The 23,525-nt window shown below is 39.5% G+C and overlaps 2 protein-coding genes across 2 annotated transcripts in view; both read right to left on the reverse strand.

Annotated features, from left to right (window-relative positions):
- Nucleotides 1–2,006: 2,006 nt before the first annotated feature.
- LOC140949186 (procollagen C-endopeptidase enhancer 1-like) lies at nt 2,007–10,353 on the reverse strand. Its single transcript, XM_073398414.1, has 6 exons — nt 10,250–10,353; nt 7,904–7,942; nt 5,480–5,627; nt 3,974–4,230; nt 2,397–2,798; nt 2,007–2,095 (listed from the first exon to the last, which is right to left on the reverse strand). Exons 1-6 carry the CDS (start codon nt 10,290–10,292, stop codon nt 2,007–2,009), a joined length of 978 nt encoding a protein of 325 aa, XP_073254515.1. The 5' UTR covers nt 10,293–10,353.
- Nucleotides 10,354–12,675: 2,322 nt separating this feature from the next.
- The window catches only part of LOC140948471 (tolloid-like protein 2), a 17,714-nt gene continuing 6,864 nt past the window's right edge, over nt 12,676–23,525 (reverse strand). Inside the window, exons 4-6 of the mRNA XM_073397713.1 lie at nt 22,081–22,334; nt 17,535–17,942; nt 12,676–14,546 (exon numbers count right to left, since the gene is read on the reverse strand). Coding sequence (XP_073253814.1) covers nt 14,458–14,546; nt 17,535–17,942; nt 22,081–22,334 — 751 coding nt within the window. The 3' untranslated portion in view covers nt 12,676–14,457. The remainder of the gene's footprint in view (nt 14,547–17,534; nt 17,943–22,080; nt 22,335–23,525) is intronic.

Here is a 23,525-nt window from a genome sequence, read left to right on the forward strand (position 1 = left end):
CCCTCAAGAAGATCGTCTGCTGTCATCTTCGGACTGTGAGACAGATTGGAAACTCTGATCGTGAAAAGTTTTAAGCCTAGCGGGTCTTTTTTCAAGACTGAATTTTTTTTCCTTCTTATGAGGACTCAAGATGTGTGTTCAGTAAGATGTTATGATCAGTATGGAATTTCTGCACTCGTTTCTCAGACATCATTTCACGGGGAAACCAGTGGCAGCGCCCGGGGAGGGCACTTGGGTATTTTTTGGGTGGGTATGTGCCGCCCGGGACTCCAAATTGGCACCCCGTTCTAAAAAAGAATTCCCCTAAAACTGATACCCCGTTCTAGAAATGGGCCAATTTTTTATACCCCGTTCTAGAATTCGCCCTATAACTGAAACCCCGTTCTAGAAATGGGCCAATTTTTTATACTCCGTTCTAGAAAGTTTGTAAATTGAAATAGTCCTGTTTTTTTTTTTTTTTAAAGATATTTCTTTATTTGTTTGACTTATACATCAAATAAATGCTTCTTCATAATCAGCAACAATTTTAAGCAGAAGATAAAGCCATGATCCACAATTTTTTATACCCCGTTCTAGAAAACGCCTCTGAAATGGATACCCCGTTCTAAATCAGGAGCTTCAAAATCACGACCCTGTTTGGCGGCACATACCCGTATAGGTAATGTATGGGAGTACCCCCCCCCCCCCCCCGGGTGGCAGCGTCGCTAAATGTCGGCTCTTTTTTCAGGCTGGTCATAAATATTTAAAGGAAACAAAGGGAGATGTAAAGAATCAACCATAAGAGGACACAGAAAAAAATCTGAGCCCCAGATGGGATTCGAACCCACGACCCCCCGTGTTCTAGATCGTGGTTTCGAATCCCATCTGGGGCTCAGATTTTTTCTGTGTCCTCTTATGGTTGATTCTTTACATCTCCCTTTATTTCCTTTAAATATTAATATCAGTGGCATAGGTTGGTTGGTCATAAATATTTCTGAAAATGTTATGCATCAGATATGCAGTATGGAGCGAAATGCAACCATTAATTGACGCGTATCAACAGAAGGTCAATGCCGTAATTCGCTGTACACTGTTTAAAAGTATCGCTCTTAACACTTTTGGCTTTTTATAATGAATCTGCATACATCACCATTTGAATTCTTAGGTGCAGATCTGGAAGTCAGATCAGTTAAAATCACATAACATAAGAGTATTTGAGATGAAAAAGTCTTTTTCAAAGCGTTTTGATCTGCCTGCTGTCAGGAGCGGCCTTCTGGTGTCCATCCTTTCATATAAATTCAAAACAAGTTTTCGTTCTCAACAGGAGCCGATTACCCTCCCACTGGTTCGCTCTAAAAAAGTTATTTTCATTATAGTGATTGGCTGTGGACTAGACCTCCTTTTGATCAGAGGTTTAATACGTCAAATCTGCGTGTTATCTCACAACGAGCCCAGACACACAACAGCCAACCAGAAGCCAAATTAGAAGGACTTTGGAATTTATCGTAAGAGAAAAAAAGAGTCATGTCTCTGTTTTGTTTGCTAAAATGACGTTTAAAGGGCAGGAAAAAGCAAGAGAACATCACAAGGACATGACTCTTATTTTTACCGTTTCATCGATCTTACGATAAATTCCGATAGAATCCTTATAATTTGGCTTTGAGTGGACTGTTGTGTGTCTGGCCTCCCTGTGGTTATTTCAGCCAATAATAACGTTATGTGAATCGAATTCGAGAATACAGTTTCGACATACGGTCGTTATAAACCTGCTTTATTACTGCTTGTTTCTGAACCAGTATCCTAAAGTGAGAATGGCTGAGATTGAAGAGATACAACCTGTAAAAAACTGACAGCTGCTTTATATTGAATAAGTATCATATTTTCTGGCCAAATGACCAGCAAAAGTTAAAGTGTAACATATACGTTGTACACACTGTCAACTTATAGAGACACACCATTTGCGAAGAATCTAACTTGGTTGCGGACTGAATTAACATGACGGAGGGTAGCAGGAATTAAGGACTGTATTAAATTATGGCGTTCATAGATGTAAAAACAATCACAGAAGAAACGAAAAGAAGCTGCATCGGATGTCTGATGGACAATCGCATTTGGCCTAAGGAAAACAAAGGAGAGAATGAATGATGGTGTAAATAACTGACTGAAAAATAGAAACATGCTGTAATGAAACGCAGTGGTAATAGCAAAAAACAAAGAAACAATACGGAAAACGAGTAGGAAGAACCAGGTTCTCTGATCAAGAAACATTTTAATAGTACGATAAATTAAAGAGTTAATTCTTTGAATTTTTAATAATTATATTTTTAATTCGATTCAGAATAGAGTTTACCCTTTCAGAACCGTTCACGTACCGAAAGAAATGCCTGCAATGAAAGCTTACTATATCATTTACTAACCTGCTTTAAAGGAGGCTTTGAATCCTCTGTAAGTAGTAGTGGTGTTACTGTCACTCTTGAAATGTACCCAGACCATGTTACCCACGCTCTGTATTGTACCTGGGTTATTAGTGCCACATACAGGTTTGGACAGAATTGCCCCATATTCTCCTCTAAGATCGGCGGGGTCGGTGAGTGGTTCATTTGCGTAGGCTTCTCGTACTTCCAGGTAGTCATTCTCGCAGTTTGTAGTTTGCTCCAGTTCGAATGTCGAGTCGAAAGTGATTTGAACCTGGTGTTCTGGAGGAACGATTAAAAACCAACTCCAAGCGAAACCTGTAGGGTAGTTTTTGATGCCAAATTTTGGGGTGCTAAACTCAATGGTCTCATCTTCAGATGCATTCAAGACGCTCTGAGCACCAACTACAAGAGAAGCGATAGATAAAGACTGTAATCCTGAAATTGAGGCCATGTTCACACGAATTAATCCGGATATTTTTGCAGGGCGGTCTTTCGTCCACATGACACCAGTGCCAAAATCCGCTCATCGAAACCGCGTCTTTTCGAAACCGCTCTCCAGAGTGGGCTTTCGCCTTGTCTGCGCGAATTCAGGGCAAAAATATGAAGTTATGGGTATTGTTTAGTGTTTTATAGTTAGGCCCCGTTCACACGAATCGGGGCATTTTTGAAGCCACATTTTTTTAAAATCAGGATTCGTGTGAACAGTGCGTTAAACCCCTCTGGAGAGAGGTTTCAAAAAGATCAGGTTTTGCTAAGCAGGTTCACTGGTTTCATGTAGACGGAAGGCTGATTCATGTAAAGAAGCAAAAAAATTTGTTTAGAACTATCCGGATTTGTGTTGACGGGTTCTTAATTAATAACTTTGGTGATTGCACCATGCTCATCACGAGGAACCTACCATTGGTTGGGTTGCGTGCAGTGATTGAGTCTGTTAGCAATTAACAGAACATTTATAACAATTCATCAATTTACGGGATTCCTCGGGAGGTGGTTTTAATTAAAGATAGTTGAATGCCATCGAATTCAAGCCATCACACCACAAAACGGTCAGCAGGAAGTACGGCTGGACGGGCGAACACCAGGAATCTGAGTCGGGCGTGACATGCACACCAATCGCGAGGTAAATCTGCGAGGGTAAATTTAGCAGGGAGTTCAACTACCGAAAACAACTTTGTTATCTTGTTCTTGTTGGTAGTTCTATAGATATGTAACTTCGTCTGTTGCACATTTCCTTCTCAGGTCTAGTCAGTGTCAAGTCCTGTTTTTAGGGTGACTACTTTCGCCTTACGCGCTATCGTTCCTGCTTAAAATCTCTTTCTCGTCCTAGTCCCCTAGAATTTACTTGGCGACTCGGTAACTTGTCTAACCGTACCGCTTCAATCTGACGCCTGGTTTTAGCGGTTAGCCAGACGTTAGATTTTATGAAATTCTTCCAGAAATTCTCCGTTTTGAGTCTCAAGAAATCACGAATCAGTGACATGTTTTCTATCAATTTTTGAAAAACATTTTGGTTTCCAGCTTATTCAGTTGGTTAAGTTAGTGGAGCAATTGTCAGTGGTAATTTAGTTATTACTTACACGTCGAATTAGACTTGACGATGTAGGAGATGTTGATTCCTTTGTAGTGAACAGTATCATCAGTTACCACGCGTATAAAGATATTATCTGAATAATCTACGCTCCGAGTGGGTCCTTTCCCTCGTAACTTGTTGCTATGTTCTAAACTGGAACGACTGAATCTTCCACACTGATTTTGCTGACTAATAAGGTCGTCGTAGCTTTCTCCAACTATTGCAAAATCACATTCACAATTTCTGCACTCTTCAAATTCAAAGCTAAAATTGAAAAGTAAGATAACATGAAACTAGCCCGACTATGGCTACTTCAGGGACAGCGGAACATAGGGGCAGGCTTGGCTATAGCCCCACTGTTAATTTCGCTTGTTTACTCCTCCACTTCCTGATCAAGCCACCGCAGCTACGAATGAAAGATTATTTACAATGGCGCGCAGAGTCAAAACCTAACTGCGAGCAAAGATGACCCAGCAGAGATTCAACAATGTTGTAGTCTTAAATAGTCTAAATAGGCACAAGACAAGAACTGACGCTGTGTGGTGTTATTTGAGAACTGGCCTTGATATTTATTATGTTTTAAATGTACGTTTTTGTGCAGAAAACTAACAGAATGGTGATGAGAATTGGACAAAATTTTCTTAGGATTGGTAGAAATAAACGCGTTTCCAGTGATTTCAAAAGCTCTATAAATTTCATGTCCCCAGACACCCGCTAGATAACTCGTGCCCTTGGCTCTCGTTGAACTCGCGGTACGCGTAAGCTAGCCCACCAATCCAGAATATGCTTAGCGGTCCCTGTACTTGTATAAAGCACTTGATTAAATACGGGAATCTTATGTGTATGATGGGAGGGAAATTTGTGGTAGGCTGATAAATTTCTGTCTTCAAATACAACTCCATTCTCGTCCCCAGAGCCTCCTGGGGGCCTGAGCACGAGGACCAGGAGGCTCTAGGGACACAAGATTTGAAAGTCCTAGATTTTAGGACTTCCGGTCATTTCCGAATCAAAAGTAAGTTAAAGGATTCTCTTTTAAAAGCTTTGAATAACCTACATTTACAGTCATTGACACTTGGGCAAGAGCAAGTGCCCGCTACTAGAAACGTTGTAAAAAATCAGAAATGACCGGAAGTCCTGAAATCTAGGACTTCAAATCCTGTGTCCGTGGAGTTCCTTTCCCCAGAGCCTCCTGGTTCTCATACTTAGGCCTCCAGGAGGTTCTGTGGACGAGAATGATATAACTCGTCAATTGGCAGGGGGAATTGTAACTCCCTGGGAAATTCGTGACAACCTTCAGCTTTTGATTTGACCATCTGATGATACACACCTGTAACTTAAAACGCAACATCGTGGCACACATCTCTTGACCGTCTATTTTAATAAATATGGTATTGTTATTGCTATTGGAATTCAGAGGCTTTTTTCTGAAGGGCATATAAAAAGAGGATTACTTTCGGATTTTTATCATGTTTCTATGATTCGCAGCTAGAATCGAAAGTTAAGTTTATCTTACGTGTGATATGTCATTCCGTAGCCGAAGTAAGGCTTAGGAACCTCAATCCTCCAACATTTTGTCTCGTTTGCTCCATAATTACCAGACTCTGGATACACGAAATGCCCACTTGTGGTGCCTGTTATGTTTGTAATGCCATTAGGGCAAGCTATAGCGAAACAAAAAAAAAGAGATACTTATTTTCTATGACAACCAGGCGCGTACTGCCTGTGAAATAATAGCTACTTTTAAGCGTTAACAGAACGACGAAAGTTTGGCCGCGAGTTCCCAGCAATTGTACCCATGGGCTAATAGCTGAAGAAAGTACTTCATGTAAGACTTCATATAATGTGCTAACCAATTCCCATTGGGGTTGGGTCAATTTGTTCAGCGGGGGGAGGGGGGGGGGAGAAGGGGCGTTGAAATTCGAGGGGGTGGGGGTAGTAAAAAAAAGAGAGAGTCTCCCGATTTTAGATCTCCAGCGCTTGGCATCTATGATTATGTCAGTATTCAGTGTTTACGACAACGTTCCCTGCGAAAGCGGGTTCAACTTTTTCTTTCCCTTGTGGAATTTTTCGCTAAGTGACCGCAAACATGAATTATAAGTGATCAAACCTCAGCCTAGTCCCTAGATTTTCTCTCTTGATCCGTTGTCCTCGCGAAGTCTTGGAGAGAGCGGGCGGGAGAACGGCGTTCTCGGCGAGTCTTTCTCGATGATGTCACAGCTCATGGTAGAGTCTAGGAATGACCGAGCCGAAAACACCTGGGGACTAGGCTGATCAAACCTCAAAGCGAACCCAACCCAAGCTATTTCCCCGTAGGGAGCCTTGGAGAAGACGTCTAGTGCGACCGCGCCTGATACAGTATAAACATCTAGACCGGCCCGTCCTCTCGGGGTGAAAAAACCCAGGTAGGCGATTGCGATTGTTCCGGCGATCCCTAGGTAGCCAGTCAGTCTCAAATCATGTCAAAACCGGTGACATGATACAATTTCCTTCTGCTTGTCAGTTTGGTTAGGAAAAAGTCTCTCTTTGTTTTCAGGAAACAGTAACGGGCTTTCGTTTGAGCAAAGTCGAAGAAAACGGTGCATTTTGCCTTCAAACTGTTACATTGTCAATTTCACCATTTTCAGCTGTCTCTGTTATCCTCTATTCACTTCTTTTGTGTGTTGTTTTATTTGCTTTCTGTTTTTTCTTCGTTTTAGTCACGCATGTGTGTTTGTTGGCAAACAGGAGTTCTTGCCATCTTAACGAAAGACAAGAACTCTCTTACAATTGTAAGCCTCGCTTGCTTGGAGATTAGATAAGAAATTAAGACGCTCAAAAGCGTTGACTCCATCTTGCTTGGAGATAAGGTAAGACATGACGAGTCAATTGATTCTTAAAGAGCCTGTGTCCGGCGCGGGCGTGGAAGTCATAGGGGCCATGTGGGGAAGGAGAAAAAAAAGTTACCTAGCCAGGTTACATAGATCGATTTCATTTGGTACATACAATAGAAACGCCACACCGTGGACAACCTTCTTCTTCTTCTCCTTTTGTTAGCCGTCGACAACAGAAGAATACTAAGTTACTAAACACTTATACGAAAAAAATGCAATAGTTTTAAATCTAAAGTAAAAATTTCCAATGATGTCTAGGTAATTATACTTCCACAATCAAAGGCAATACGAGGCAAAGAGGCGAGACCTTGCGAATTTGTGACACCAAGGAAACACCAAGGAAGACGTTAGTATAGAAAACAAAAACACATTCAATTAAATACATACAACAAAGTGAATCTGCCATTAAACATCGATTCCTTTATTCACGGGAATTTAATTCACTTGCTTTCGAACTATTCGCTTTTGCAGCAACGTGGCTTCCTACACGAAACAGGATTTTCCCAGTTGCTATAAGTTTTTTGCATGCCCTTTTTATCGACAGTTGAGTAATCCTCAGAGCATTTACTCTGAATAAAACCGTTTTCGGCGAAACGTGATCAACATGGCGCGTCATTTAAATCATGGTCGAAAATAAACCGCATACTCATCAAAAGACTTATTTGCACACAATGAAAGTTTACATAGCCTCACCATCAAAGTTTTGCTCATTTAAATTTTTTCTCTTTTTCGACCACTGAAGTATTCACTTATGTTCCAAAGCAATCAACGCTTTTAAGCGATAGAATTCGTTGACCGACCCGTTCCGAAAAACAAATCTAAAATTCCCTTAGTAATTAAGCTTTTCCATGCACGGCTTTCGTCACGCCGAGTTAGTTATCCCTAGTTTCAACTGTCTCCACTAGGAACGCCTCTAAGGGACCGTGGCGACCATTTGGCACGGACACACGGAAAAAAAAGCGGTTGCATTTTTAGAGTTATGTTCTGCTAAAGCTAGCTCGACTACTTATAATAAGAATAAAACAAAAAAGACTGTAAACAGTCTGGTGGACTGTGACAAAACTTACTGGAGTCAGCGGTCCCTTTTTCAAAGGTAAGCGCCAAAACTGTGTAAAAGAAAAAAAATCAATCATACTGTTAGAAGCATTCAAAATGAACTGATCATCGTAAACTAAAATTAGAACCTACTGCAATTATCAGCTTATCAAAAACAGTAATAGTAAATTGAATGTTAATGTTCAGCGCTTCTGGCAAGGCCTTTTTATTCTGTACTGAACATTTTGTTGCAAACTAAGTGCTAAAGAATGTGCTAAGTTCCAATTTCAGAGAATTGTTAAGCGAAACACATACTATTCTGTCTGGTCGGACTAAATACAGTTTTAAGTGCAGAGAAGATCATCACAGTTTAAAAATTCAACCTTGCCATTTACGTTTTTTATCCCGCAGTTCAAATATATAAAATTCATATACTCATTATTTTATCTTCATCTACGTACCAATTTTATGACCAGCACCCATGCAGTTAACTTACCGCTAGCTAGTTAAACTGATCGAATGCTGCATCGCGGTATCGCAGAGGTCGGGGTTGCAATCTCTCTCTCCTTCTACACAACCTGATCAGCTCTCCGACTAGATTACAAAAATATCTATAACTTTACTTGACCTAGTCATAAAGAATAACAACAGGCTTCTGAATTCTGGAGTTGTTCATGTTCAACTAAGCGAACATTCACTTGCCGTGGTGTATGCGTTTTTAAGAAAAACGGCACCTAAAATGAGGTCAAAAAACTCTGTAGCCTGAAACCTTTTGGTCGTCATATTTATTTTCGGCTGATTTGCATACTGTTCCTTTTAATGTTCAGATATCTTTGACGACGTAGATTAGCTGTTTGTGTTTGAGACACTATTCATAACGGTGCTTGATGATCACGCCGCTAAAGCTGCAATTTCGAATCCATGTGCGTGGCAATCAGGTCCCTTACATGACAGAAGAATGGCGCAAAGCAATATGTTATAGAAATAGTATAGGCTTTGGAAAAAGTTTACACGATACAGAACTGACTGCAATTATCAGTTATACAAGAGTCATACAAGTCAGAAAGCCCATCAATGGAGTTTCGGGAGGCATGCCGGCCTTTCTTGCATTAAAAAAACTCCAAACAAGCATTATAATATCGCTCTCAAAGAGAAAAAAAGTCGTTAACTGCCTTTGTATAACTTTTAATGAAAAAGTTTCGTCTTACCCGGGCAGCTACTACATAAAACTGAAGGAACAACTCTGTACAACTTAAGGGTACAAAATATGTTAATATGTTTGAACTATGACAGTTTTTCTAAATATCTTAACGACATGCTTGCTTTGCGTCCGTCTAGAAGAACAAATATTTTATCACTATGTAAACCTGTTACCATTAGTTTTGGCCTCAACTCTTTTTGTTACTTTGCAACTAAGACCTGGAACTCCTTACCCAATAATGTAAAATCCAAGCCTACTTTAACTAGTTTTAGAAAACTTTTGAATGTAATAATCTCCTTTGAACCATAATGTATAATATTTAACATTTTTCACGTAGCGTAATCAAATGTAAATACTAGGTTTTTCAATGTACATATATGTATATCATACACTCGTTTTCAAAAAGGTTGACGTATAGGAAATATATATATCTTTTGTTTTTTCTTTTGTTTCGTGGAATAAAACAAAAGAAATATATATTTCTGAAATGTCAACCTTTATGAAAACGAGTGTATATATTTAATGTAAATATATATTTTTTCATGTAAATAGATTTTCCCTTATTTTTTATTTCTATACTATTTATGTTTCTCGAAGATATTAGCCTTTCAGCCTCACTAAAATTCGAGATAAAATAAAGCTCATGACGTATGTATGTATACTGCGTAGGTCAGTTGCATATTTTTAAAACTATAATGGTCTTCTTTGCACTTAATTATTCATTCCGCAGTTCTGAATATATGCAATTCATCAACATTTTCAGTTTGCTCTGATTTGAGAGAAATGTAAAGCGAAATATATACTGCTGTCTGGCTGCTAGAGTGATGCAGATTTAAAACCAGTGTGACTGGAAGGTGCATTGTTCTGTGCTGTAATTATAATCTTATGTGAGCCGAAAAGAAAGTTTGTTTCGATAGATTCATTCTCTCCGTAGTCATTAATTCATGACTCTGAACCCAAAATGACAAAAAATTGATAATCAAAGGCCCGAAACAGAAAAAAAAACAAAACAAAACAAAAAAAACAAAACAAAAAAAAACGTTGTTTTGGATTGAACTTGATTTAGCCTATGCCCCTGAATGAGTCGAGGCAATTGAAACACCAACCACTATATAAGGATCTTAAATGATTCATTTAAAAGCCGCGGATGGCGCGATGAATTAACTTTATCACTTACCAGTGAAAGCAAGCAGAATTATAGTGAAGTGGTTTAGTGCCATCTGAGGTCTAAGAGTCCTCTGAGCTAGCTATCACAGATCACAATTACTGTTCTTTCTTGCTACTGACGGCAAAAATGAAATTGTCGAAGGCTATAAAAAGACTTTAATTGTTGTTGAAACATTTATAGGACGCCTTGACCAATGGATGCTAGGAAAGTTTCATCCTTGTCATAAAAACAATTACAATTTTTTATTACAGTCTTCTACTGCTTATCACTTGAATTAGCTAACATTAGGGCCATTTATACGAGGAAAAACAAGACGCGTCTTACATAAGACGCGTCTTAAATAAGACGCGAACTTTCCGTATAAACGGCACATTTCGTCTAAAATAAGACGCGGCTTAGCTAAGACGCGTCTTATTAGATAAGACATGCTCGTATAAATGGTACAGTTCGCGTCTTATTTAAGACGCGTCTTTTTTTTCCTCGTATAAATGGCCCTATTATATTGCACGTGATCATGGATGTTAGACTACTGCGTTTGTCATTTAAAGAAGTTGTTAAATTAGATCAGTTTGCCCCACTTGGAGCTTTGGTGTGCGGTGTGAGTTGTTTTAAAGCTATGTAAAAATCACCATCCTCGTTGGAAAACGTCAGTTGCCAGGAGCCCTTTAAACCTGCCAAGTACGCTGAAATAGCTGGAAGTCGAGTTATCTGCATTTCGATCAAATCATCGGGGCCTTTTTTAAGCATCATAAACTACAGTCTTCAAACGATATGTGTATGACCAAAACAACTGTGAAAGATATATTGCAGTTATGGATCGCGTCTCCTTGAACGACATTTCAGCGCATCGTTCGATTTGACCAGTAATAATAATATTGGTAAAAAAATTTCAAGTTGGTACCACCTAGCAAGAACTATCCCTTTACAATAGGCTACTTTTTTTACTTTTCATGTTGTTACTATGTCACTTTTAATCCAAGATTTACGTATACTGAAATCAAAGTCCACAGCTGTAACAGGGCCATCTGCCATGTTACGTAATGAAGGTTACCGCTTCAAAACTAAAAGAAATGGAAAGGAAAAAGAGGGGGCTTCAAACTCGTAAATGATGCATAGGTTATAGAAGAACTTTTCACTTTCCCTGAATGGAAATTAACCGAGGCGTCTTTGTAAGGTTCCAACGCTTTTAACGTAAAAACGCTGAAGGATGCAAGCAAAGGTTAGTTGTCATAGAAACGTTCCGTTCTATAAGAACTAATAATAATAATAATAATAATAATAATAATAATAATAATAATAATGATAATACTGATAATGATAATAACTGGATTGTAATAAAACGAAGAGAATTACAACATTCTTCTGTAACAGGCCCAGTGGAATTTAGATCTTTAACGGCTTTTTGGAGGAAGCGTCACCAAGTCGGCTAATCTTATAGGTTTTTGTCTCGGTTGAGTACCTCCCTTTAGACGTAAAAAACTATAAGTAATCTAAATTCTCATGACAAGTAGCCACCGCCTTAGTCCAGGAAGGAAGGGTAGAAGTGCAATAGAGCATTTCAACACCCAAGTTGTTTCTAGCTTTCTCTTATTTTGCTGCCGGGGAAACTCAGTTCCCAAACTGATACTCATTTCGTTGACAGATACAACATCAAAACAGTTTTGAAATCCTTTTGGATGAGTTACTCCCATCCTCGTCCGCCGTTGCGGTCCCCTACGCTCTTCTCTTCATGTATGTTGGAAATCAGCCCTTATGGCAATCATGCCGCGGTTTCTGTTTTGTCTTCTCCCTATTTCTGCTTGCGGCCATCTTGATACACATCTATCACTTTCTAAAACTTCAGCTCCCGCAGTAGTTTGTGTCCTTCTCTATTCTGAGCTATATTTTTTGGCATAGTGTTATTTATTTGCTTTCGTCAACTGAACGAAAAGGATTAAGCCTGGTTATGTAAAACTCACACTTAATAATGGAAACAACATTTCCGCGACAAAATGGTCAAGAATGTTTGTTACTTTATCCATAAACCATCTCGTCTCGCTGTCTCAGTCGCGTAGCTTCTCACTGAATCTATAGCCCTCAAAATATTTTAATACAACTTTGAGTATGTTTGATACGGGGTGGGGAGAAGGGGGTACCCTCTCCCCTAAAGTGGCCTGTACGGGGTGTTTCCGTCCAAAACGGGAATCTCTGTCAAATTCAGGTGTTTGAAAAGGAAGGGTTCCCTTTCTTTCTTCATTATATGAAAGGTTAGGGAATTTGATCTTTAGGAAACTTTAATAAAAGGTCCTTTAAGAGGCCCCTTAATATCGATTATATATTTTGAATATTAGACGCAGTTTATGGCTGAAGCATTGAGGTTTATTGTTAAGCCCTGCATAAGAATGACAAGCTAGTAGGTATATGTCAGTGATATGGCCTACATAAACTGAGTGCAGTTCACAGAGCAACTTTTATTATCGAGTAATCACAAGAAACTCCTTGAGACAGGGCTTTTCTGAACTGATACAGTTGTTTATGGTGGATTCTGGGTCTTATTAAAATCAGCTATATTACTCTGACACGGTTAATTGACAGTCAGTAGAGCGGTGATGTGCAGGGCGGAAGGTCTAGTGTAGCCGAACCAACACTCAGGGTCTTGAAATGGCAGAGAAAGAACAGTTCCTTTGTCCCGCAAACGGCTCGACCTTCGTCGTGTAGCTTAACTGACTTTAGGTAAATATGGCTGCCCATATCCAGCAATGTCCTTTACATAAGACACTCGATGATTAACCATTTTTTTTACAAACTTATAATTAATTGTAGATTATATTTAGCTCACACGTGCAGTATTAGTTATCCTAAAAATTACTGAATAGCTCTGATTACATGCAAAAAAACTTTACTCAGGCTCCGTTCATATGGAGAAAACTTGTCGCCTACCCGAGCTACCCTGGTAGAGCCATGGCCATGAAAATTTCCTACAGTTCCTAACAAAACTTGAAGAACTGTTTACGTGAGAAAAAAAAAACCTTGGCTTGGCCGAAATGTTGGCTCACCTAACCGGGTGACCCTTTTCTGATGGTAGGGTCACCCTCCTAGCCGAGCCAGCTCGGTCAAAGCGAGATCATCAGAGCATGCGCGATCGTTGCTGTAAGCTCTTGGCTCGGGCAAATGGGTCAACTATAAATGTTCGCTTAAGTTGACTCGGCTGGGAGGGGAGGGTGACCGTTTATCAAGGGGCAACTTTTCTCCTTAACGTGGCCTAACACAAATACATAAGTATGATCACATCATTATACGTTCCTGGGAAACTGCCCACTTACCCCTCCCCTAAGCGAACATTAACACTTACTTCTCAGTTAGGCAGCAAGGGAATGAGCAACCTGTCTGTATTTTCTTATTGCCTGACTGATTGAACCACTTTGGTCTAAAAGATGGGATTATGCAATTCCATGTAATGATTTATACAAATTACGTCACGTGACCTTTAACAAGAAAAGTTAGCACTGCGGTGCACTCCAAATCGCGAAATGATAAAACGTCTAACATTTGATAATTTGTTTCTGCCACTTCGACGTTCTCGCTAAAACTTGTAATACAATGACGACCGCTATCGCGTTTTTCCGCCAAAATGACGCTCGCTCACGCGCGAGCACTACATATTTACTTCAAACGGCAAACGAGAATTTGTACCACGTGACCAAGTTTCTTCTTTACTTCTCTTTTACTGTTCATCACTTCTGCACCTAAAATTGGTAGCTTCACGCAATTTTTTATCCATGAGAATCTGCTTTGAGCTGTTTTTATCTGCTCATTTTCTGTTTTGAGAAATTCTCAACTTGCCGTTTGCCGTATACGTGAAGCTTAACTCTCTAATATTAGAGACATTAAGCATCGCTTTTATAAGGCAAACGGCAAACGTGAATTTGTATACCACCTGACCAAATTTTCCACATACTTGGGGTTTACTGTTCATTATAACAACACGAAAATCACGCCAATTCTATCCATAAGAATTGTTTTAAGCTGTTTTTATCTGCTCATTACTCATTTGCTAAAATATATTTTTCTAGGGACGAGATTTAACAAGGCACGTGGACAAGAACCGCAGTCAGATAAGCAACGCGATAATTTTTAACGTTTTAGATAAATTCACTCAAAAGTATTTAAGTTCCTACTAAGGTGAAAGCGTTATTTCATGTGAACTTATAACGACCAAAGAGTCTGGCTGGATTTGTTCAGAACAGACTGTCCTTTGACGTAGCCATTAGCAGAGCGGAGAGGAACAGAAGCGCCATCGGATGCGAGATGGAAAGTCGTCCCTGGCCTACAAAAATTGAACAGACGAAAAATTCATATTGAGTTAAGACTGAGAGAGAATGGTTAAGATAATGAAAAAACTGATTTAAAGAAATTTTAAAAAATTAAAGAATATAATATCATCCGTGAAAATAATCTCTTTCATATCAGATATGAATAGTACAATGAACTTTCTTTAAACCGACACCGCGTGCTTAAATTACCTAGAATTCACGGCGTGCATTTCTCTGACGGGCCCGAAATATACATGGCCTACTGGTCCTAAAGGTGTCCATTTTAGAGAGACTTCAATGTGAAAGGAATCGCAATCCAAAGACTTAAGAAGGCAAGTTTAGCGAGGTAACGTATACGAAAAGGATTCATCATATTTTGCCTACATGACGCACCGTTTAATAAAACAGTATTTAGAAGATACAATACAATACATATCTGACTGGATTTGTTAAAACATCGGTAAAGAAATTTCAAGTGCATTTTCAGCTATTTGACATCTAAGTGGAATGGGAAGCAGTTAAAAGTCACTAGCTGAAGCTAAACAGTGACAGCATCATTGCTGGCAATAGACGGTAAAGTTCTCTCGCAGAAGTACCAGGATTTTGCGATGCAATAAACAACATTTGAAACGTCCAGAAATTGTAATCTTTTAGTCAGTCAAACCGTTGGGCCCACAGTTCAGTGTCGGCTCAAAACAGATTAAGAATCCACAATCTTTGAGCACATAATAGGCTTTCTAAGAAAAAATCACCTAAACTAAACACTCACGAAGCGTTTTTATGCTTGGCACAAACTATAGACCTTGGGTGCTTACCATTTGACGGAAATTTCGGAAATTCCGGATGGAAGGTAAATGGTAAGACCACGTTTCGGAAATTCCAACCGAAAACTGAGGAGTATGTTTTGAGGTAGTCCTTTCATTCCGGTTGGTACGAACCAAACGGAATGTTGCTTACCATTAACCAATTTCTTCTTCCTTCTCGGTTCCAGACTCACGCGACACAAATTCGCCCTTTTTTCGAATTCAAACCGTAACGGATGTGGCATTTCTACGGTAAACTGGCAAATCGCTTACCATTATGCTTTCGACACCCCAACCGGATTTTTCTGTCAAATGGTAATCACCCCTTGTCACGGTTTTCTACGCCATCTTGACGAATAGGCAAACGCATGAGAAATGACAGTGTTTGTATGAGAATCCAATGTCGAATAATTTCCGTAAAACGGCCGTTCTGGAAAAATATGAACTGTAAACTAAAGCTACACAGCAGAGGATTTTACCAACACATTTTGGGGGCCGTTACCGTGCTTGAATTTCTCCAGAAGCTTGCTTTAGATTTTTCATATATTTGTCTGCAATTTTCTGAATTTTTACTGGGAAAGTTTTACAGACAAATGTATAAAAAATCTTTAAAAAAAGGTTCTAGGTCTTCTAGGGCATGTAACGCCCTCAAATTTTTTCAGTAGAATCCTTAAGAGTGAAGCTTTGGTTTACAGTTCATATATTTTTTAAAACAGCCTTTTTACGGAAATTATTCGACATTAGATTCTCATACAAACACTGTAATTTCTCACGGGTTTGCCTACTCGTCAAGATGGCGTCGAAAACCGTGACAAGGTCTATTCTGGTAACACGAGTTCAACCGCACATACCTGAGATTTGTCTGTCAACACTTTCGGTAAATCACACAATAAATGACTTTCACGGCAATCCCAACACTTCTGAAAACCACTCATAACACTTCCACACTTAACACGGGCGAAACATCATCAAATTACTCCGTAAACCTCTCGCTCTCTCCACATAAATCGTCGCATGGAACTTTTCTCGACTCACTAACAGTCGATTTATTCAAGATCCCGGATGTAAACCAGCGGTTGAAAAGGAGACATACAGCACCCGCCTTCAAAACAATTTCTTATTAAGTCTTTGGCCTGGTCACAAATCAGCATGAATTTCCATCTTGCCCAATAGATTTCAACCCTAGAGCCTACTCTGTGAGGCCAAAGATTTGTTACTGCAGCTGTAGAGTCTAAATATACGAATTCAAGCTACGGATTGAACCGGATTACAACGACCGAATAAGGCATCGCCTTTCTAAACTCCTAGACTCACGTACGCCTCTCGTTCGTCTAACCCATAATAGTCTTTACATATTCCGGCATACACTACAACTGCCAACAACAAAGCTCGCAATATCCAATCTTTCCGCCTCAAGCCCGGGATCAGTCTTTCACCCGTGTACCCGAAAAGAGACGAAATACCAGAAGATATTGGACGCAGCAGACTTTGCCAGACGTGAGAATTGTTCCTTCATAAGGCTTAATGATGCCTTCCGGAAAACTTTGCTCAAGGCAGCCCAAAAAACTCTAAGACAACTCACTATGAGAGCCGAGTTCAGTCTAATACGATCGCTCATTTCAAACTGACATACAGAGAGAATTATGGGAAGATATCCAAAAAAAAAAATTTCGGGGGGCGGGGGTGGGGTAATAGGTCAATAGCCACTGAGAAACTCATCAAAGTCTATCTACTGTGGCCTATCCAGTACCGATTAAATAAATAAACAGTATCTATGTAAAAAAAAAGAAAAAGCCTGCTCCACTACAAGACTCAGTCAGAGAGTATATAAGAGAGCTTTCTGTAGCCATGTTTTTACAAATCCAGTCAGATATATAGTCTTGTTAATATTGCAAGATTAAGTGGTTAGTAACGTAACGTATTTTGGCGAGGAGCCCATAGCGTGAGGCGAGTCAAAAGACAAGAATAGGGCTCTCTAGAAACTCGTTTTTCCTTTTTTGTCTTTGCTTTACTGGCCTGTTTTTCTTTACAACAAAGTATATTTAGCATGGTTTTGGTCGCCGAATAAACATTCGAGTTCGCATGGAAACTCAATATGTACAGGTATGCATAACTCAATATGTACAGGTACACGGAACTGAAACACTTTATTCGACCGAGTACGTACATAACTAATGACAAGCTAATGTTCATACATACCTGCTTTAAAAGAGGCTTTGAATCCTCTGTAAGTAGTGGTGGTGTTAAAGTCGCTCCTGAAATGTACCCAGACCATGTTGCCCGAGCTCTGAATCGTACCAGGCTTGTTGGTACCACATACGGGTTTGGAGAGAATTGGACCATACTTTCCACTAAAACTTAGGGTAGGAAAGGCAGGGGATTCTGAGATGGCTTCTCTCACCTCCAGATAGTCGTTCTCGCAGTCTGTGCTCTGTTCAAGTTCGAATATGTCAAAGGTGAGTTGTACCTGCCGTCCTTCAGGAACGATTAAGTACCATTCCCAATCAAAATTCTCAGGATAGTTTTTCGATTCACCAACTTTTGGGGTGCCAATCTCAAAGGTTTCATCTTCCGTTGCATTTAGGACGCTTCTAGAGCTAGAGGAAGCTAAAACAAAAGTCAAAAAGTCATCCAATAATATTTGTTCCATATCCCAGTGAAAATGACTTGACTTCTTCAGACCTTTATGCAAGTGACGGGGGGGGAGGGGGGGGGGGGGTTGGGGGTTGGCAAGTACGACTTGTCCATACTCTCTAAAATAATTTTTGTCATCCCTGGGGGCCTTGTAAAATTTGGCACCGACTAAGGCCAGATTCGCCACTAAATTGCCATCTACAATGGTAGGGAAATAGGAGCACGCGTCTTTATGACACTTGGTTATGACTTCTCTTATTTGCACCAGCGTAAGCGCAGCATGAATTTAGCGAGACAAGTTTTCTTTAATTTGTTTCTACTTTTCTTTTTTAGACACAGATCAAATTAAACAACCCGGATTATTCCGATTTATACGGCTTTAAGCAAAATGGAATGCATACAGAAAAATAGAAGAGAATTGATAACCTCACAAAAATCCTTCTAAAATGGAGCCTGGGCCAAGAGCCATAATGGGTCCCATTATGGTGTACTCGTAACTTAAGGAATTCACTTAGGTAGCTGCACTTACGATTTTCGTAAGTATCCATTCAAGTGAAATTGCGGGTGTTGTATAAAACTTTTATTACGGGAAAAATAGCACGTAAAGTCTACGTAAATTTACGGGACCTATGAAGGTCCTAGGCCCGGTTGCATAAAACCTGTACTTAAGGTATCATCCAGAATAAAAAATCCGTTATGGGTACACTTACGGGTGTTGCATGGAACGCTCTTAGCACTCTCGTAAGTTTCTGTTTTACGTGGTAACTTACGGGCCCGGGGGGGGGGGGGGGGGGGGGGCACTTGGGTATTTTTTTGGGCGGGTATGTGCCGCCCGGGACTCCAAATTGGCACCCCGTTCTAGAAAAAATTTTCCCTAAAATTGACACCCCGTTCTAGAAATGGGCCAATTTTTTATACCCCGTTCTAGAATTCGCCCTAAAACTGATACCCTGTTCTAGAAATGGGCCAATTTTTTATACTCCGTTCTAGGGGGCAACAAGAGTTCAACGGTTTGCTTGTTAACGCATTGAGCCGTATTTTTAAAAGCAATCTGTCCTTGAATAATTTCAAATGGCTGCTTACAAAAGTGGAGCTTTGATGCGTTCGAAATATTATACCCCGTTCTACAAAACGCCTCTGAAATGGATACCCCGTTCTAAATCAGGAGCTTCAAAATCACGACCCCTTTGGGCGGCACATACCCGTATAGGTAATGTATGGGAGTACCCCCGCCCCCCGGGCTTACGGGCTCACTTAAGGGCACACATAACCTTGTAAACGTTAATAAAGGAATTATTACTAAATTTTTTGCGGTCAGAAGATGATTATGTCGAAGTCTCCCGTCTTATTAAGTTATTTAATACTTTAGGTTAGCCTCTCTTCGTAATCGTTATGTACATGCCTTGTTTTATGTTAGTTTAAATTCTATTTACTGTATTGTAGTGTCTTCACTGTTATTTAGTCCATCTATATATAAATCTTGTTTTGTAAATTGTGTTCAGCTCCCCCCGCCTCGATTAGTTCATAAGCTATTTGCGGGTGGGAAAGTAATGTAATTAGTTATTTTCCAATTTTCAATAAAATTTGTTGTTGTTGTTGTTGATATAGTACTTTATTAATGATTTACTCTTTATTTTTAGAACTAACCATCGGTGAGTGTAAAGAAAGTTTCGAACACTTTTAAGCCTCTCAAAGAATGAAATTTGCATGTAAACGTTATTTTTCTTCAATATCTAATGAAAATGATAGTTCTTCTTCCTTTTTCACAAAGTCTGCCTTTAAGTGTACATCAGAGGCTAACAAAGCGCATTTAGAACGAATACGTACAACAGGAACTTACGAGAGTGCTAAATACGTTCCACGTAATACCCGTAAGTGTGCCCATAACGGATTCGTAAGTGACCTACTGAAGTGAGCACTAATAAGTGCAGGTTTTATGCGACCGGGCCCTGGGTCCGGTTGCATGAAACCTGCACGTAAGTGCTTACTTAAGTAGGTCACTCACGAATCCGTTATGGGTACACTTACGGGTGTTGCATGGAACACACTTAGCACTCTCGTAAGTTTCTGTTTTACGTGGTAACTTACGGGCTCACTTAAGGGCACACGTAACTTTGATATAGTACTTTTAATTATTAATTTGACTCGCTCTATTTTTTTAAATTAAGTTAACCATCGGTGAGTGTAAAGAAAGTATCAAGTCGTTTCGAACACCTTTAAGCCTCTCATTCAAATAAAGTTTACATGACATCGTTATTTTACTTCAATATCCACTGGAAATGTTTGTTGTCCTTCTTTATTCTTAACGACGGCTTTAAACTGTCCATCAGAGGTTAACAAAGCGCATTAGAACGGAATTACGTAAAGAAAAAACATTTTTTTGTTCACTTCTCAGTAAAAGATCTCGTTAACTTTGGTAAAAACAGTAAGGATACGGGACCTACATAGGTCTCGTAAATTTACGTGCTATTTTTCCCGTAAAAAAAGTTTTATGCAACTCCCGCAATTTCTGTTGCATAAACGACACTTAAGTGAACACTTACGAAAATCGAAAGTGCAACCACTTAAGTGAATTCCCTAAGTGGACCACTTAAGTGATTTAATGCAACTCACTTAAGTTACGAGTGCACGTACGTATACCTGTAGTTGTTACGGGCGTTTTATGCAACCGGTCCTTGGATCGTAACGTTGCGCTTCATGTCAACTTAGGAAGATTTGTATGGGGTCATCGCGGTAAAACGGTACTTATTTCTTCCCGCCAATTTGCACTAACAGGCTTATTTTTGGCAAGTAGACGTATTTCGTATTGGTCTTTCTGGAATGCAAACCTATCCCATAGTTTGTCAAATTTGAATATTTGTGACGTCACAATTCTCTGCTCTATTGGTTAATTTAAATGGCTGATTCAAGATGGAATTTGCCTCCAGTTGCTTCTTAACAATTAATCACGTTATCTTGACCTCACTGCTGTTAGCTAGCTTCGTGATTTTATTAGAAATCTTACTTCAGTTTTTAAGTAGTTTTCACTTTTATTGCAACTTTTAGAGGGAAAATGGATGGAATATGGGCACTGCCATTAAATTCAACAAATTACGTCGTCATAACGACGTCACATTACGACATTGCATCAATCAAATTATACCTAGGGGCTGGAAATGATTAGCAAATTGTTCTGTGAAATTTAATAGTGGCCTCCGGTCCCAAGAAGCAAAGCAAAGCATGGTCTGAATACGGGTCAGGTGACCATAACCCGCGATAAATTTCATGTCCAAGTAAACTGATGTTAGTTTGTATCCAGTCTATCGATTGAGGCTTGATACTTGATTTCAATGAGGGGAGAAACTCCAATGGGATTGCGGTCCGGTTCCCCTTCAGAGGGTTGAAATTAAACTCCTACACACTAAATGAGACCAATCTGTGCGTGGTTCAAACTTTACTTGACCCCTTAAAGAAGTCATTTTTAATCTGACAACTAAATAGGAAGTAGGAGGAGAAGAAGGCTTCAAATGACCCTTTATTGGATAGTTACCTTTACACAGTTATAAAAAAGTGTTTTCAGTGATACGACAAATGCAACACGCAATGTTTATCAGACAACCTTGATCCTAGGGTCTTATCCCTTTCTTCTTCGAGAAAGGACCTCGGTTACAGTTGGTCACATGGCTCCAATAGTCTGGGAGTCAACAAGGATTTTCCTCAAGGGAGGGGTAGTAAAGTGTAAAATTATCATTGTTGTGGGAAAGATGCAATACTGCTCTAAAGGGCTTTAAGGTGATAGAGTCTTTACGTAAGGCGCAAAATCTTCGGCACTTTTTTTCTAGCTCTACACTACCAAACCGCATTCTATCCCCTTTTTTGTCGCCGAAAACGTTTTTTGACAGTATAAATTAACGCTGTTATTTCGCGTCAAAATTAGTAAGGATAGACATCATGAGTAATTTTTGTATGTACTTCGAGCTTCCTGAGTCGGGTCGGTGGTTAAACTTTATTAAATGAAAGAAACTATTTAAGCAGTACTTTTGCTTTTTTACTTTTAAAATTACATTTTACAACTTGAAATTTTCCGAATTGTTAATTACTAGAAAAAGGAATAGAAAGGGAATTAACTTACGCGTGCTGGATTCGACGATATAGGACAAGTTGAATCCTTTGTAAAAAACGGTGTCATCAGAAACAAAACGGAACCAAATATCTCGTCCAGTCTCAACATGTTCGGGACGAGCATCTCCTTCTTGCATGTTTATAGCTTCCTGGTACCTGGAGGTTCTTCTTACACATTTTGGGTTGAAAAACGAAAGAAACCCATAACGGCTACTGTAGGTCAATTTGTCACACTCACAGTTTGTGCATTCTTCTATGTCAAAGCTAAAAGAAAAAAGTTCCATTCCTTACCAAGAGAGAATGAGCTCCTAAATAGCCTGCGTAGCAGGCGCTAGGGAATTTCTAAATTTTAACTGGATAAATCAAATTACCACCCAGTCCCATATTCAGTAGGGCCTGAGAAACTATAGGAAGAAAAATTTCCAGCCAGAGAAGTACTAGTGTTAAGGAAGTCCTGGAGAGTTATTAAACCGCCCGAGGTTAGGGAATATAAGACAGTCTTGGATGATCTGGATTCCTTATTCCAGGCATTGGTTCCGGTCTTTGTCAGTGGAACTTGGATTTCGGATTCTAATCGTTAGTGGGTGTTCGGATTCCTTGAGCTGTATTCCGGACTCCAAAGCCTAGGATTCCGGATTCCACAAACAAAAATTTTGCCAGATTCCCGATTCCATTACATGGGGTTAGAGGAACCTTGAAATCAGGGACGAAGCAATTAAAGATGGACTCATTTCACGTGCAAAATCAGATGACTTGACGGCGCATAGCGTAGGTAGCAGAAACACTCTTGTCTTTTTTTATCAAAAACGTACAACAAGCAAGGTATGTTTTATTTATTTAATTATTTATTTTTAACTCGAAGAAGCGTTTACTTCTTTAATACTCTGCATACTTATTTTTAAACAGGAATTTCGTCACGGAAAAATAATAAGATCATAACCTTTACTTTTGAATTCGTGACCTGCATCTTCTAAGTGTTTTCTTAAACAGGTATCCAAACATATATAGCGTGTATCTCAAATAGTTCTGGTAATCGTTCCGTTTAAAAGACTTAAAACGAATCGCAATTTTTGTTATACCTGATAACTTTCATAAAAAATTTATCAAGGCGTTGATATCAAACCCATTTCACTGCTGTATTTTTTAATTATCAGTTGTTTTCGTGAAGCACAAAAGTCGGTAACTTCTCTTCTTCTTGGTGACTTAAATCGTTTGTGCTTCGTAGAGTGGATACGTACAGCCTCGCAAAAGCTGAACTGAGGTGAAAAAGTAGGAGAGAGGGATAGAGGAAATGGAAGAAAACCTCGGTTCAGTTTTTGCGCACCCGCATTTGAAAACACACCAAAAACAGCCCGCAATTTCAGCGTAATAATAAAAAGGAGTAACAACTAGTAATCACGGTTCACACTACAGCTGCCCCCGCTCTGTATATTGTCGGTCAATAGTATTCTTGCT

This window comes from Porites lutea, chromosome 9 (genome assembly GCF_958299795.1).
Source record: "Porites lutea chromosome 9, jaPorLute2.1, whole genome shotgun sequence".
NCBI classification, from domain to species: Eukaryota; Metazoa; Cnidaria; class Anthozoa; order Scleractinia; family Poritidae; genus Porites; species Porites lutea.